Source organism: Schistocerca serialis, chromosome 10 (genome assembly GCF_023864345.2).
Source record: "Schistocerca serialis cubense isolate TAMUIC-IGC-003099 chromosome 10, iqSchSeri2.2, whole genome shotgun sequence".
NCBI lineage: Eukaryota > Metazoa > Arthropoda > Insecta > Orthoptera > Acrididae > Schistocerca > Schistocerca serialis.
The window spans coordinates 194902355-194918798 of NC_064647.1; the positions used below are offsets into that span (position 1 = coordinate 194902355).

General features: G+C 46.7%; 1 protein-coding gene across 1 annotated transcript in view; it reads right to left on the reverse strand.

Moving 5' to 3' along the window:
• The window catches only part of LOC126424676 (transcription factor HES-1-like), a 416528-nt gene extending 404593 nt beyond the window's left edge, over positions 1-11935 (reverse strand). Inside the window, exon 1 of the mRNA XM_050087405.1 lies at positions 11782-11935. Within this exon, the coding sequence (XP_049943362.1) occupies positions 11782-11907 (126 nt within the window). The 5' untranslated portion in view covers positions 11908-11935. The remainder of the gene's footprint in view (positions 1-11781) is intronic.
• Positions 11936-16444: the final 4509 nt, after the last annotated feature.

Below are 16444 nucleotides of genomic sequence, written 5' to 3' on the forward strand. Positions count from 1 at the left end.
ACGCTGTTACACTCTCGGTTCAAAAGACAACAGGCAAATGACGGCAAGTACAGGTTTGTGCAGATTCGTGAGCCTGTGAAAATGCGTGAAGCATACAACTACCACCGTCATACTTTAGCAAAGGATGTGCCAGAGAACGAGAAAATTCTGATCCTATGTCAAATCGGTAAGTCGGTCTAAGGCTCCGATTCAGTCAGTTGTTGACTAGTCTGGTGTGGCAGATAGGAAGACGAAAGTCGAAGTCTGAAATTTCGCGTTCAAGAAATCGTTCATACAGGAGAATCTTACAGATTCTGACCATCGAACAGCCTCCCCGATGGACAACATAGTAATAAGCATCCCTGACGTAGAGAAACAACTGAAGGAGTTGAAAAAAAGAAATGAGTCACCAGAACCGGATAGAATCCCAGTTCTATTTTACAAAGAGTACTCTAAGGCATTAGCACCTTACCTAGCTTGCGTTTACCGTGAATATCTCGCCCGGCACAAAGTCCCAACCGATTGGAAACAAATGCAGGTAACTCCAGTAAATAAGAAGGGCAAAATTACAGATCTATATCCCTAGCTTCGGTTTGTTGCAGAATCCATGAACATATTCTCAGTTCGAATAAACTTTCTTGAAACTGAGTAGGTTATGTCCACGAATCAGCATGGTTTTAGAAAGTATCGCTCGTGCGAAACTGAGCTTTTGTCACAGGGTATACTGCGAACTATGGATGAAGGGCAACAGGCAGATTCCATATTTCTGGATTTCCGGAAAGCGTTTTACACGGAGCCCCATTGCGGCTGCTAACGAAGATACGAGTATGTGGAATAACAGATGTGATAGTGGCTCGAAGACAATCATACGAGGTGCATTCAAGTTCTAAGGCCTCCGATTTTTTTTCTAATTAACTACTCACCCGAAATCGATGAAACTGGCGTTACTTCTCGACGTAATCGCCCTGCAGACGTACACATTTTTCACAACGCTGACGCCATGATTCCACGGCAGCGGCGAAGGCTTCTTTAGGAGTCTGTTTTGACCGCTGGAAAATCGCTGAGGCAATAGCAGCGCGGCTGGTGAATGTGCGGCCACGGAGAGTGTCTTTCATTGTTGGAAAAAGCCAAAAGTCACTAGGAGCCAGGTCAGGTGAGTAGGGAGCATGAGGAATCACTTCAAAGTTGTTATCACGAAGAAACTGTTGCGTAACGTTAGCTCGATGTGCGGGTGCGTTGTCTTGGTGAAACAGCACACGCGCAGCCCTTCCCGGACGTTTTTGTTGCAGTGCAGGAAGGAATTTGTTCTTCAAAACGTTTTCGTAGGATGCACCTGTTACCACAGTGCCCTTTGGAACGCAATGGGTAAGGATTACGCCCTCGCTGTCCCAGAACATGGAGACCATTATTTTTTCAGCACTGGCGGTTACCCGAAATTTTTTTGGTGGTGGTGAATCTGTGTGCTTCCATTGAGCTGACTGGCGCTTTGTTTCTGGATTGAAAAATGGCATCCACGTCTCATCCATTGTCACAACCGACGAAAAGAAAGTCCCATTCATGCTGTAGTTGCACGTCAACATTGCTTGGCAACATGCCACACGGGCAGCCGTGTGGTCGTCTGTCAGCATTCGTGGCTCCCAGCTGGATGACACTTTTCGCATTTTCAGGTCGTCATGCAGGATTGTGTGCACAGAACCCACAGCAATGCCAACTCTGGAGGCGATCTGTTCAACAGTCATTCGGCGATCCCCCAAAACAATTCTCTCCACTTTCTCGATCATGTCGTCAGACCGGCTTGTGCGAGCCCGAGGTTGTTTCGGTTTGTTGTCACACGATGTTCTGCCTTCATTAAACTGTCGCACCCATGAACGCACTTTCGACACATCCAAAACTCCATCATCACATGTCTCCTTCAACTGTCGTTGAATTTCAATTGGTTTCACACCACGCAAATTCTGAAAACGAATGATTGCACGCTGTTCAAGTAAGGAAAACGTCGCCATTTTAAGTATTTAAAACAGTTCTCATTCTCGCCGCTGGCGGTAAAATTCCATCTGCCGTACGGTGCTGCCATCTCTGGGACGTATTGACAATGAACGCGGCCTCATTTTAAAACAATGCGCATGTTTCTATCTCTTTCCAGTCCGGAGAAAAAAAATCGGAGGCCTTAGAACTTGAATGCACCTCGTAGAACCCAGTACGTTGTCCTCGACGAGAAATGTTCATCAGAAACAAGGATATCGTCAGGAGTGCCTCAGGGAAGTGTGATAGACCGCTATTCTTCTCTCCATACATAAATGATTTGACGAACAGGGCGGGCAGCAATCTGCGGTTATTTGCTGATGATGCTATAGTGTACGGTAAGGTGTCAGGTTGAGTGGCATCAGGAAAATACAAGACTACTTTGACAAAATTTCTACTTGGTGTGATGAATGGCAGCTAAATGTAGAAAAATGTAAGTTAATGCGGATGTGTAGGAAAAACAAAACCGTAATATTCCAGCACAGCAGTAGTAGTGCCCTGTTTGACACAGTCGAGTCGTTTAAATATCCGGACGTAACGTTGCAAAGTGAAATGGAATGGAACGAGCATGTCACGATTGTGGTAGGGAAGGCGAACGGTCGATTTTGATTTTTTGGGAGAATTTTGGGAAAGAGTGCTCCATCTGTGAGGGAGACCACATATAGGACCCTGGCGCATCTTATTATTGAGTACTGTACCAGGGCCGGCCGCAGTGGCCGTGCGGTTAAAGGCGCTGCAGTCTGGAACCGCAAGACCGCTATGGTCGCAGGTTCGAATCCTGCCTCGGGCATGGATGTTTGTGATGTCCTTAGGTTAGTTAGGTTTAACTAGTTCTAAGTTCTCGGGGACTAATGACCTCAGCAGTTGAGTCCCATAGTGCTCAGAGCAATTTTCGAACTGTACCAGGTCGGATTAAAGGAAGAGATTCACCGGAGGGCTTCTATATTGGTCATCGGTAAGTTCGAAGAACACGCAAGTATTACACAGATGATTTGAGAACTCATATGGGAATCTCTAAAGGGAAGGCGACATTCTTTTTCGAGGAGCGCTACGGAGAAAATTTTAGAGAACCGACATTTAAAGCTGCCTGTAAATGATTCTATTGCTTCCAACGTACATTGCACGTAAGGACCACGATTATATGGTACGGGAAATTATGGCTCATACGGAGGCAAATAGAATGTCATATTTCCCTCATGATTAGTAGTGGTACAAGGTACCCTTCACCAACTAATGTGTGTGTGGACAGTTATCCTTGGCTTGGAAGTGTAATCTCCAGTGATCATTTGGTCAGAAATGAAATCATCAACAGAGTGCAAAAAGGATATGAATTCTACCAACAAGTAAGATCACTTTTATGGGATGACTTGATTCCAAAACCGGCCAAACTGATGATGTTTAATAGCTATTTCATACCAATATTGACCTATGGTATTGAAACATGTACCCTCACAAAAAGAGAATCATCAAGGCTGCAAGCGTCAGAGATAAAATTTCTTAGATCCACCATCCAGAAGATGGAGAAGTTAAGAAATGATGAGGTGAGGAAAGAAGCTGTAATAAAGACGTCCTTATTAGATCGAATTGGCGCATCTAGACTTCGATGGTACGGGCTTGTGATGAGAATGGAGCGAACTAGAACAGTCAAAATAAATTTGGAAACACATTTATTTATTTATTTAGCGTATGGCAAGTACAAATCACGTATGAAAAATCTAAAAGTACATAACACACAAAATAGGTACAATATCACAAACAAACATCTAGGTTAGAAATGTAATCGATTGCACTGTTAGTCGCATCCATGAAGTCCCCTGTTGGCCCAGGGTAGGCCCTCAGAGGGCATTCTACCACGATATGGTGAATTGTCTGCCTGTCAGCGCCGCAGTCGCACTGTGGTGATGGCACTATGCTCCATTTGTACAAGGAGTCCGCACAACGGCCGTGGCTCGTCCTGATCCTGTTAAGGGTAGACCAGATTTTGCGGGGCAAATCAAAGCCCCCAGGTCTGTTAGATGTTCCCAATAAGTTGTTAACCTGAGGCGGTGTCTTTTCCTCCCATTCTTCTCTCCAGCGGTCCCCAAGAATAAAAGCGTTCTTTACCAGATCTTTGGCACTTGCGAGAGGGGGGCGTCTGGATTTCAATCTATTTTGCTCAATTCCATTACTCAGGGTGTGGATAGGAAGATCTGGGCTATTTTGGATTTTTCGACACTCCCTGACAAGTGCGTGTTCTCTGCGCAAATGTGGCGGCGGGATATGACTCAATACAGGCAGCCATTGGACAGGAGTTGACGTGATCGTTCCAGAGATAATCGTCATCGTTTGGTTCAAGACTGCATCCACCTTCTTGATGTGAGCACTATTTAACCATATTGGGGAACAGTACTCTGCTGCAGAATAGACAAGTCCTAGTGCAGAGCTACTCAGAACGGAGGCAGTGGACCCCCAACTAGTGCCACAAAGCTTTTGGACAATGTTGTTTCTAGTTCTGACTTTTTCAGCAGTGTTTACAAGGTGTTGTTTATAGCTCAATGTTCTATCGAGTGTCACGCCCAGATACTTTGGCGTTCTATTATATGGAAGAATACCGCCATCAAAGCGGATCTTGAGCTCTTTGTTTGCTAATTTGTTATTCAGGTGAAAACAAGTGGCCTCTGTTTTGGATGGGCTGGGTTGGAGCCTCCAGTCACGGAAGTATTTTCCTAGAGTGGTCAAATCTCTGGATAGTGTGATCTCAGTTTCCTCCATCACTCGGTGTTGTGTGGCCAAGGCCAAGTCGTCCGCATATCCGAACATTTTGGATCTCGTCCTAGGCATATCGGCTATATACATGCTGAAAAGCAGTGGAGCCAGTACTGAACCTTGGGGCAGGCCATTATTAAGTTTCATGAATTTACTTCTGTTGTTACCGGTGACAACCTGGAATGGTCTATTGCAGAGCATTTCGTTGATAAGGTTAGCCGTTTTTAGACATGGCACGATGCGGAGGAGCTTATAAATCAGGCCCTGTCTCCAGACAGTGTCGAACGCCGCCGTCAGGTCAGCAAATACCACTGATGTTTTTTGCTGTCTTTGGAAGCCCGCCTCGATGTAAGTTGTTAGAGCGAGGACCTGATCCGTGCAGCTTCTTTTCGGCCGGAAACACAGGTAATGGGAAAAGACCTCAAGGAAGACGTCGAACCCGATGGATGGACTTGATTAAGGCTGATCTAGTGACCAGAGTATGGACAGTGGATGATGTTCTATGTGAACAGGTGTATTTGGACACGACGAAGTGGAAGAGGCTCATTACTAGTACCCGGGAAACAGGTACTGTTAAATGATGATTCCCTTCACCACGCGCCGTACCGTACACATCGGAGTAAAAATAGTTCATTGGCTCTGAACACTATGGGACTTAACATCTGAGATCATCGTCCCCTAGACTTAGAACTACTTAAACCTAACTAACCTAAGGACATCAAACACATCCATGCCCGAGGCAGGATTCAACCTGCCACGTAGCAGCAGCGGGGTTCCGGACTGAAGCGCCTAGAACCGCACGGCCACAACGGCCGGCATTACGATCTATGCAGATGTACAATAGATGTGAATGAACAGGAATACTACCTTTTTAACTGCAATATTCCACAGGTGACTTCACTGCTTGACATTAAAGTTGCCGCACCATGAAGGCTTCATGCAGCGAATATGAAGCTGTCATGAGTTGTAACTACTTGCTTAAATGTGCAAATGATTACCATTTCATTGCAAGGGCAAAAATAGGTAGGAGTAACCTGAATAGATTCTTAGCAAGTGATACAGGTACGTACAACAAGAGTACATCTGCCTTACTCCTTAACTGTTGTCGGTTTCGCTCTCTGCTTGGCCAGGGCTTTATCCCATTTCACCGTCCCCTCTCGTTGACATAACCTCATAGTCGTGTGAGAACCGCACAGCTGAGCAACATACGCTTTGTTGGAGGACTATGAGGACACATGGGAACATTACGTGCAAAATGTAAGTTAAAATAAAAGCAATGACAACATAATGGAGAGACGTCTACAGACGTTAAAGGTACCTCTGGCGTGCCACAGGGGAGTGTTATGGGACCATTGCTTCTCACAATATACATAAATGACCTAGTAGATAGTGTCGGAAGTTCCATGCGGCTTTTCGCGGATGATGCTATAGTATACAGAGAAGTTGCAGCATTAGAAAATTGTAGCGAAATGCAGGAAGATCTGCAGCGGATAGGCACTTGGTGCAGGGAGTGGTAACTGTCCCTTAACATAGGCAAATGTAATGTATTGCGAATACATAGAAAGAAGGATCCTTTATTGTATGATTATATGGTGGCGGACCAAACACTGGTAGCAGTTACTTCTGTAAAATATCTGGGAGTATGCGTGCGGAACGATGTGAAGTGGAATGATCATATAAAATTAATTGTTGGTAAGGTGGGTACCAGGTTGAGATTCATTGGGAGAGTGCTTAGAAAATGTAGTCCATCAACAAAGGAGGTGGCTTACAAAACACTCGTTCGACCTATACTTGAGTATTGCTCATCAGTGTGGGATCCGTACCAGATCGGTTTGACGGAGGAGATAGAGAAGATCCAAAGAAGAGCGGCGCGTTTCGTCACAGGGTTATTTGGTAACCGTGATAGCGTTACGGAGATGTTTAATAAACTCAAGTGGCAGACCCTGCAAGAGAGGCGCTCTGCATCGCGGTGTAGCTTGCTGTCCAGGTTTCGAGAGGGTGCGTTTCTGGATGAGGTATCGAATATATTGCTTCCCCCTACTTATACCTCCCGAGGAGATCACGAATGTAAAATCAGAGAGATTAGAGCGCGCACGGAGGCTTTCAGACAGTCGTTCTTCCCGCGAACCATACGCGACTGGAACAGGAAAGGGAGGTAATGACAGTGGCACGTAAAGTGCCCTCCGCCACACACCGTTGGGTGGCTTGCGGAGTATAAATGTAGATGTAGATGTAGATGTAGAACTGTGTTAACTGTAACGTAGAAAACACCACATGCTACGCATTACCTTAAGAATGGTGAAATCTCTCCTCCATGAACCACTTGCAGCACAGATAACAATTTTAAGTGTTATGACAGACATTACAAAATAACCATCTGGCCTTCCGTAGCTCAACCCAAACCATACGTTCACCCGTAGGCTCGCTGCTGGCAACTCGCTGCTAACTGGGACCAACTTCCCTGCAGCTATTCCCTTAACTGGATGAGTGCTAGCAGAGTCAAACACGGCAGTGCTAAAGTGACTTCGAAGCAGCCAGTCACGACTGAAGTTTCGGGACACGTGGCAATGGTCGCGGTACGAAACACAAACGGACTCGATTTCGTCGCCTGCCAAGCATCGTTAAAGAGCAGTGGCGCAAGCACCGATGGTGCGGGTTTAATGGGTCAGACTCAGTGGGCTTCGTTCATCACTGAGCAGCGAGCAGCGACGTCAGTTCAGCTCTTGGTTGTTTGTTTGCCGAGAACAACAATCATCAGCTAATTTGAACATCACTCTCCATTCTGACATGCACTGTCTACATTACAGATTTCACACCAGGGTTTACCGTTTCAAAAGAAAGAATGGTAGTGTCAAACACAGCTAATTAGGAAATATTTATGAATTTAGTGGCACTACATAAATACGTATAACAAAAATTTTGAGTGATACTTACTGGATTATTAGTTCACTGGACGATGAGAGAGCTCTGAACCTTTTGTGCTTACCTTACATAGCATGTAGACACAAACTGCACTAGATAAGCGAATTATGTGCTGGCAGTTCGTATATCATTTGCCATATGATCGACTGGGGAGAGTAAAGCTGTTCCAACAGACTATGACCAAATATCAGGGCGGATCTCACTGTCTCGGAGGGAGTTGGTTGAAGTTTGCATTGGGATAGGATATGGAGTGTGCGTGGATGTGTACGGACGGAGGGATGTGTTTGTGAAGGCATGGCAGCATATCAGGGTTGGTGATCAGAGGGGAGACAATGGGGTGATTGTGGATAGTATAGGAGACACGGAGGTGTTCGATTTTGGTGAGGGGTGGGAATTTATTGAGTTCATAGAGGATCTATGTGGGGGAAGGGATGCGGAAGGCGAGATGGAGGGCATGGCGTTAGAGGATTTGGAGGGACTTGAGAACTTTGGTGTTGCAGAAATCCATGAAACATTTGCATGGCAATGGATGGGTGGGATCAGGGTTTTGTAGGGGTAATCCTCAAGTTTGGCCTGTTAGTAGTTTTAGTCTTTTGTGGGCTTTCTTCTGGACGGTTACAGGGTAAGGTTTCCAAGTTAGTTGCCAGTCGAGGATTAGTCCAGGACATTTTAGTGTGTTAGTTAACAGGATAGGACGACTGTAAAACGTAAGGTAGAAGTCATGCAGGCGGAAGGTGCCTCCTATAATTGTTGCCTGGGTTTTGGAAGAATTGATCTTGAGAAGCCATTGCTTACACCAAGAGGTAAAATGACTGAGGTGGACTTGGAATCTTTAAAATTCTGCCTAAATAGGCAGCTGGAAGGATTTCTGCGTGGAGCACGTGGCCTGATTGCGGGGTATGTGGTGCGCTATGCTGGTGGCGAGATTGGCGTCTCGTGTGGTGGCAGTCGGAGGTACTTGGCACAACAAACCAGCATGTTCTGCTCGTTGTCTGGCAAGTTTACATACGCGTGGATCTTGTGCTGCCCGGTACTGGCTTGCCTGTGCAGGGACCAGTTCCGGCAGCCAACTGGAGCATGGCAACCCGCTTGACGCAGGTGTATGTCTGGTTGCCGAAGTGGTCGGCGAACGGGCGTGGATAGGGCATGCCTTCTTCCTCAAGAATCAGAAGGTCAGCCATCTTGATAACAGCTGAAGATCCTCCACAAACAGCTACGCCCGACAAAGCCGGTGCACTGTGGCTTATGTTGCTTTTGTAGGCTAATTTGGGATTGTTTACGGGCTGATGGACCACTAGTGTCCCATACCACATTGTTCGTCTCGGCTTTCGCGACATTGTAGTACGTGGTACTCGTATACACCCGATACATAAATAGTTTCGCTGCCAAAGGGAACCATAAGGTCCTTTACAAAGTTTTACGTGAGTATGAATCCCAGCCATGAGAAAATAAGTAGAGTTGCTGTACTCTGATTGTCGTGTCTGCATGGTGAGTGTATCAGGATATTCGCTCAGGCACAAACACACACACAGATATTCCTGCCGTAAGATCAGTTGGTTCCTTATCGAATGTGGTCAACAAATTCTGCTACCTCAGTTCGCTACTATTTCTTTAGACGAAATAAGCGCAAGAATTGGTGAAGTGGTGAACACATTCGTAAGCTCCGCAAAAAGAGTTTGAGACAATAAACACGTCATGGTGACAACAAAAACGCTATCTACCAAGCATGTGTTCTGAGCATCCTCTTGTATGGTGCTGAGATCTGGACGTCATACGGCAAACAAGGACATAAGCTGTACGTCCGCCCAGTGACGTGTCTGTTCATTGTATTCAAATTTGTGCCTGTGTCGTAGTGTAACGTCCTTTTGCGATAGGGAGGTGTAAGGAAGGGACCTCCAGATATACGCACCTCCTATTTGTTCCACAAAAGTACCACATTTTATGAATCATGAGCTCCGTTTTAGAAGATTTGACTCTTGAATTCCTTTGTTGTAACATATTCCACACACGTTTATTCGTTCTTTTCATTTCTGTGAGAGGCCTATGAGGCTTCTAGACGGCTCTCACTATCCATCACATTTACTTGCGACGGTAATATATTCTTACCACATGACTTATATCTACAACCAATGTATAGTATGACAGTCGTCGACACTACAGAAGGAGAACATACACGTAAATTACCAGACTGAAAGTTCATAATTTCGTGAAAAAAATGGGGCAGGAGGGATATTTGAATCCAACACCGCAACAACACAGCCACGATGTCTTGGTTCTTGTAAACTGCTCGACGTTGCACTTCTTGGACGTAGACCGTTCATTGTTTCTATTTTGCTTCTTTTTCCAGAGGTCAGTACACCTTCTTCCCGTTTTCACGCGTGATGTGTGTCCAGTTTTTGACGTGATATCCACTGGGCCATTTTGCCACTAAATCTGAGGGTGCCTTGTCAGGACTAGGGTCCTTCCTAATACCGGGTGATCAAAACGTCAGTATAAATTTGAAAACTGAATAAATCACGGAATAATGTAGATAGTCAGGTACAAATGGACACATATACTTGGAATGACATGGGGTTTTATTAGAACCAAAAAAATACAAAAGTTCAAAAAACGTCCGACAGATGGAGCTTCATCTGATCAGAATAGCAATAATTAGCATAACAAAGTAAGACAAAGCAAAGATGATGCTCTTTACAGGAAATGCTCAATATGTCCACCACCATTCCTCAACAATAGCTGTAGTCGAGGAATAATGTTGTGAACGGCACTGTAAAGCACGTCCGGAGTTATGGTGAGGCACTGGCGTCGGATGTTGTCTTCCAGCATCCCTAGAGATGTCGGTCGATCACAATACACTTGCGACTTCAGGTAACCCCAAAGGTCAATAATCGCACGGACTGAGGTCTGGGGACTTGGGAGGCCAAGCATGACGAAAGTGGCGGCTGAGCACACGATCATCACCAAATGACGCGTGCAAGAGACCATTCATACATCTAGCAATATGGGGGGGTTCCAATAAAACCCCATGTAATTCCAAGCAAGTGCGCCAATTTTTACCTCTCTATCTACATTATTCCGTGGTTTATTAAGTTTTCAAATTTATACTGACTTTTTGATCACCCAGTATATTGGACTAGAGCAAATCGTGAGTCTCGGAGAGGGCTACAAGATTTCGCTGAAATCGCGAAAAAAATTGACAAGCGTTGTGTTGTGTACATAGTTCCAAATAGTCAGCGCGTACACAACGTTGCCACTAGAGCGCGCCCCGCTAAGCACAACAGCGCAGGCGCAGCGCTCGTCTGCCTCCGCACTACGAGATGGCGCTGCCTTAGAGACGGACCAAATTCTGCTTCCGCCGATCAGCGTGTTAATATGTAACGCAACCAATGAGATTGCTGCTAACATAGAACCTTTTCTCCTCGCAGATCACACTCGTGCAGTGATACCTGAACGCTCGAGGTATTATAACGAGTGTACAGACCTCCGATTAGTCAGTTGCATTAGTCTGCATTTGTGTGCACCAGTCTGTACCAGTCTGCATTTGTCTGTACCAGTCTATAGTCAAGTTTCAGTCTGCGCCTAATAAGATTATCATATTCCTGTACATAGCCATGAAGATAAATGTATAGACACTTTGTCAAGTATCAGAGATATGTGAGAATAAGATTAACGTAGCGGGAGCAAAGGAACTTCAGATTGTCAATTCTAAATAGCATCCAGAATCAAGTTACGTAATGTCTATGCTTTTTATTATTTTAATAAATGTGTGTGAAAATTAATCAAGTTCTGTTTAAAGTTGGTCACTGTCAATCTGCTACTCTAAGCGTGCAAGTGGCATTTTTATCGTCTGACCTAACGGCAGAAGATAAACACGCCACGGAAGTCCACGAGACATATTGCTGACACTCGCCTACTTCGTTAGAGCGACAAGTCAAATAATCTGATCGTGTGTGTACCGAAGGTCTTACAGTACGCACACCACAGGTTGTTATTTGTTATGAAGTCTTCAAAATGCTTGCAGCGTTCTTCAGACTGTGTGGCTACTTGTACGAGAGTACGAGGTGCAGAGCTGACCTGTCGGTGAGGGCCGGGGACTGGTGCTGAGGTACTCACCCTTCTGCCGTCGGAGCGGATGGCGGGGGCGGCCTTGGTGTTGGCGTCCTTGTGGTGTCCCGCCTGGTGCTGGTGCTGCTGCTGGTGCTGCCTGCCGGTGGTGCTGGGCTGCAGCCGCGCTGTCATAGTCAACCGTCAGCACCCCGCGCTCCGCATCTGCAACCGCGCACGCGAACCACCTCCTACAGAAACTGACGTCTTTCTCATTGTCCACCCAGACACGCATCGCCACCACTAAGGGGTACTCATCGAGTTTCAACTGTGTAAGAGGTCCATGACTAAGGAATTTGTTGCTAGCGCACTCGAGCAGATAATGGATTGCTCACGCGCTGCCTGTGATATGTATGCTACAGTAGAATGGCAGACCAGAGAGCAGTGTGGGCTGCAGTAGGAGCAGTGTCGGCAGTAGTAGTGGTGGTAGCTCGCAGTCGGGTGGTTGGGCCGGTCGTGGTTGAGCGATGTACACTCCTGGAAATGGAAAAAAGAACACATTGACACCGGTGTGTCAGACCCACCATACTTGCTCCGGACACTGCGAGAGGGCTGTACAAGCAATGATCACACGCACGGCACAGCGGACACACCAGGAACCGCGGTGTTGGCCGTCGAATGGCGCTAGCTGCGCAGCATTTATGCACCGCCGCCGTCAGTGTCAGCCAGTTTGCCGTGGCATACGGAGCTCCATCGCAGTCTTTAACACTGGCAGCATGCCGCGACAGCGTGGACGTGAACCGTATGTGCAGTTGACGGACTTTGAGCGAGGGCGTATAGTGGACATGCGGGAGGCCGGGTGGACGTACCGCCGAATTGCTCAACACGTGGGGCGTAAGGTCTCCACAGTACATCGATGTTGTCGCCAGTGGTCGGCAGAAGGTGCACGTGCCCGTCGACCTGGGACCGGACCGCAGCGACGCACGGATGCACGCCAAGACCGTAGGATCCTACGCAGTGCCGTAGGGGACCGCACCGCCACTTCCCAGCAAATTAGGGACACTGTTGCTCCTGGGGTATCGGCGAGGACCATTCGCAACCGTCTCCATGAAGCTGGGCTACGGTCCCGCACACCGTTAGGCCGTCTTCCGCTCACGCCCCAACATCGTGCAGCCCGCCTCCAGTGGTGTCGCGACAGGCGTGAATGGAGGGACGAATGGAGACGTGTCGTCTTCAGCGATGAGAGTCGCTTCTGCCTTGGTGCCAATGATGGTCGTATGCGTGTTTGGCGCCGTGCAGGTGAGCGCCACAATCAGGACTGCATACGACTGAGGCACACAGGGCCAACACCCGGCATCATGATGTGGAGAGCGATCTCATACACTGGCCGTACACCACTGGTGATCGTCGAGGGGACACTGAATAGTGCACGGTACATCCAAACCGTCATCGAACCCATCGTTCTACCATTCCTAGACCGGCAAGGGAACTTGCTGTTCCAACAGGACAATGCACGTCCGCATGGATCCCGTGCCACCCAACGTGCTCTAGAAGGTGTAAGTCAACTACCCTGGCCAGCAAGATCTCCGGATCTGTCCCCCATTGAGCATGTTTGGGACTGGATGAAGCGTCGTCTCACGTGGTCTGCACGTCCAGCACGAACGCTGGTCCAACTGAGGCGCCAGGTGGGAATGGCATGGCAAGCCGTTCCACAGGACTACATCCAGCATCTCTACGATCGTCTCCATGGGAGAATAGCAGCCTGCATTGCTGCGAAAGGTGGATATACACTGTACTAGTGCCGACATTGTGCATGTTCTGTTGCCTGTGTCTATGTGCCTGTGGTTCTGTCAGTGTGATCATGTGATGTATCTGATCCCAGGAATGTGTCAATAAAGTTTCCCCTTCCTGGGACAATGAATTCACGGTGTTCTTATTTCAATTTCCAGGAGTGTAGTATAAGGTAAAAGCAGCCGCGCGCATATGTAATTTGTAACAACTGATTTTGTACTATTGTTATATCAAGTCCCATGTAAACGTTTTTAAATAAAAATCTTTTAATAATAATCTTTCTTATAAAATTAACTTTTGACTATCATTCATCTGAGTTTAATTTTACTAAATTTTCGTATCCATGGTCATCCAGATTATCGTAAAGAGAAATCAGTTGTTTTATACACGACAAATCTAGCGGCCAGCATTGCACTGGGCTGTACCAGTAAAATTTCTTATAGGAGCAGATATATACGCGTTATCCGGCGACTTCATTAAGGTAATAATTTTCAATTTATTCAGAATGATTTTTCAGGGCCATAACGCAGCATTGCTGAAGTCCAGATTTACCAGTTTAGGATCACAGTCAGTTAATTATTAAAAGGTTTCATATGAGTCACATTTTATTGAGAGGTTAGTAACATTTTATTATTCCGAGGTTATGGAAGTAAACTGTTGGGAGGTTACAACTGTCACCTTGTAATGAATCTTGCATCCTCAGAACTTTCGTACTTCAATTGAAATGTTCGATTCCGTATAAATTTCGGCCTGACTTAATTTTAAATTATACACGTATCACCGAGAACATTACGACCACCGACCTACCATCCATATAAATCCGTCCACATGAGGCGAGCGTCACCTGGAGAGTGACCTGCTGGTCAGACACACTCGCCGTGCATGTGGCTCAAAAATGGCTCTGAGCACTATGGAACTTAACTTCTGAGGTCATCAATCACCTAGAACTTGGAACTACTTAAACCTAATTAACCTAAGGACATCACACACATCCATGCCCGAGGCAGGATTCGAACCTGCGATCTTAGCGGTCGCGCGGTTCTAGCGCCTAGAACCGCTCGGCCACCCCAGCGGATGTGCATGTGGTATCAGTGAGTGTGCTGTCCGTGTGTACAATGGGAAAGGCGCGCGACGTGGGTTTGACCAACGCCAGACTGTGATGGATGGTTTCTCGGCACGAGCATATCTGAAACTGCGCGACTTGTCGAGGAGTGCCATGGTGAACGGCGAAATCAAGGTGAAACCATGTCCAGACATCACTGGATGGGCACCCGTCATTACAGATGTCGGCCATCGTAGGCTGAGCAGACTGGTAAAACAGGACAGGCCACGAATTATGGCGGAACCAACAATGGGGCGTGAGTCGTGCTTGGGTAGCTCAGATGGTAGAGCACTTGCCCGCGAAAGGCAAAGGTCCCGAGTTCGGGTCTCGGTCCGGCACACGGTTTTAATCTCCCAGGAAGTTTCATATCAGCGTACACTCCGCTGCAGAGTGAAAATCTCATTCTGGAAATAAAGTTAAGTAATTGACAGGTTTAACTTTTGTTATCCTGCCAACGTACGACGAGGGCGGCGAAACGTAGCGTTAATGGGCTACGGCAACAGACGAGTGCCTTTGCTAAGACCACGACATCGCCTGCAGCGGCTCTACTGGGGTCGTGACCATATCGGTTGGACTCTAGACGACTGGAAGACCGTGGCCTGTCAGATGAGTCCCGATTTCAGTTGGTAAGAGCTGATGGTAGGGTTAGAGTGTGGCGCCGACCCAACGAACACATGGACCCAAGTTGTCAACTAGACATTGAGAAAATAATAGTGAAGGACTGTGAATACATGGAATGGACTGTTTCCTCTGATCCAGCCGAACCGTTCACTGACAGGAAACGGTTATGTTCGGCTACTTGGATACCATTTACAGCCATTCATTGACTTCATGTTCCCAAACAACGATGGAATTCTTATGGATGACAATGCGGCATGTAACCGCGCCTCAGTTGTCAGCAGTCGCTTTGAAGAATAATCTGGACAATTCGAGCGAATAATTTGGCTACACATATCGCCAGACGTGGGACATAATTGAGAGATCAGTGTGATGAACGCTACAGAACGTCAAAGTCGTAGGCGCGGGCGCCTGCAAATGTATATATGAATGTATGAACAGGGTGATTCCGTGATGATGATACAAACTTTCTACGACGATAGAGAAGGGTATTAATTTGAGCCATGGGTTCCTGTACTGGAAACGTCTGAGTCAAAAATTATAAACTATAACTATTCTGATACTTCTGATGATTGAATACATGCGTTGGTACTGTTGTTGCTAAGATTGTGGGGTGAGCAACTTTCAGAGGCAACAGAATGTGTGTGAATTCCTAAGCGACCAAACTCCTGAGATCATCGGTCCCTAGTCTTACACACAACTTAAACTAACTTATGCTAAGAACAACACACACACCCATGCCCGAGCGAGGACTCGAACCTCCGGCGGGAGGGGCAGCACAGTCCGTGACATGACGCCTCAAACCGCGCGGCCACTCCGCGCGGCTAACAGAATGGACCAAAATAAGAAAAAATGTCTAGTATACATGGGCTCTACAATACTTACCTTGAGAACTATAAGCACTTGTTCAATAGGGGAGATGTATTTCAAGTAGAGAAGATCAACAAGTGCTCATAGCTCGGAGGTACACATTTTAGAATCATATTTACTAGACACTTCTTCTTATTTTGGTCAGTTCTAACACCTGCCTACCTACAATCTGCAACAACAGTACCTGTGCATATATTCCACTGTCAGAGGTGTTAGAACGGTTTTCGCTTATAACTTTCGACCAGCTCGTTAACGACAGAGGGATCCTTACGTCAAACTGCAGTTCACCGCTTGCGCCCTCCACATGCAACTTCACGTAGGGAACAACTTGTGTTTTTAGCACTGTTGACG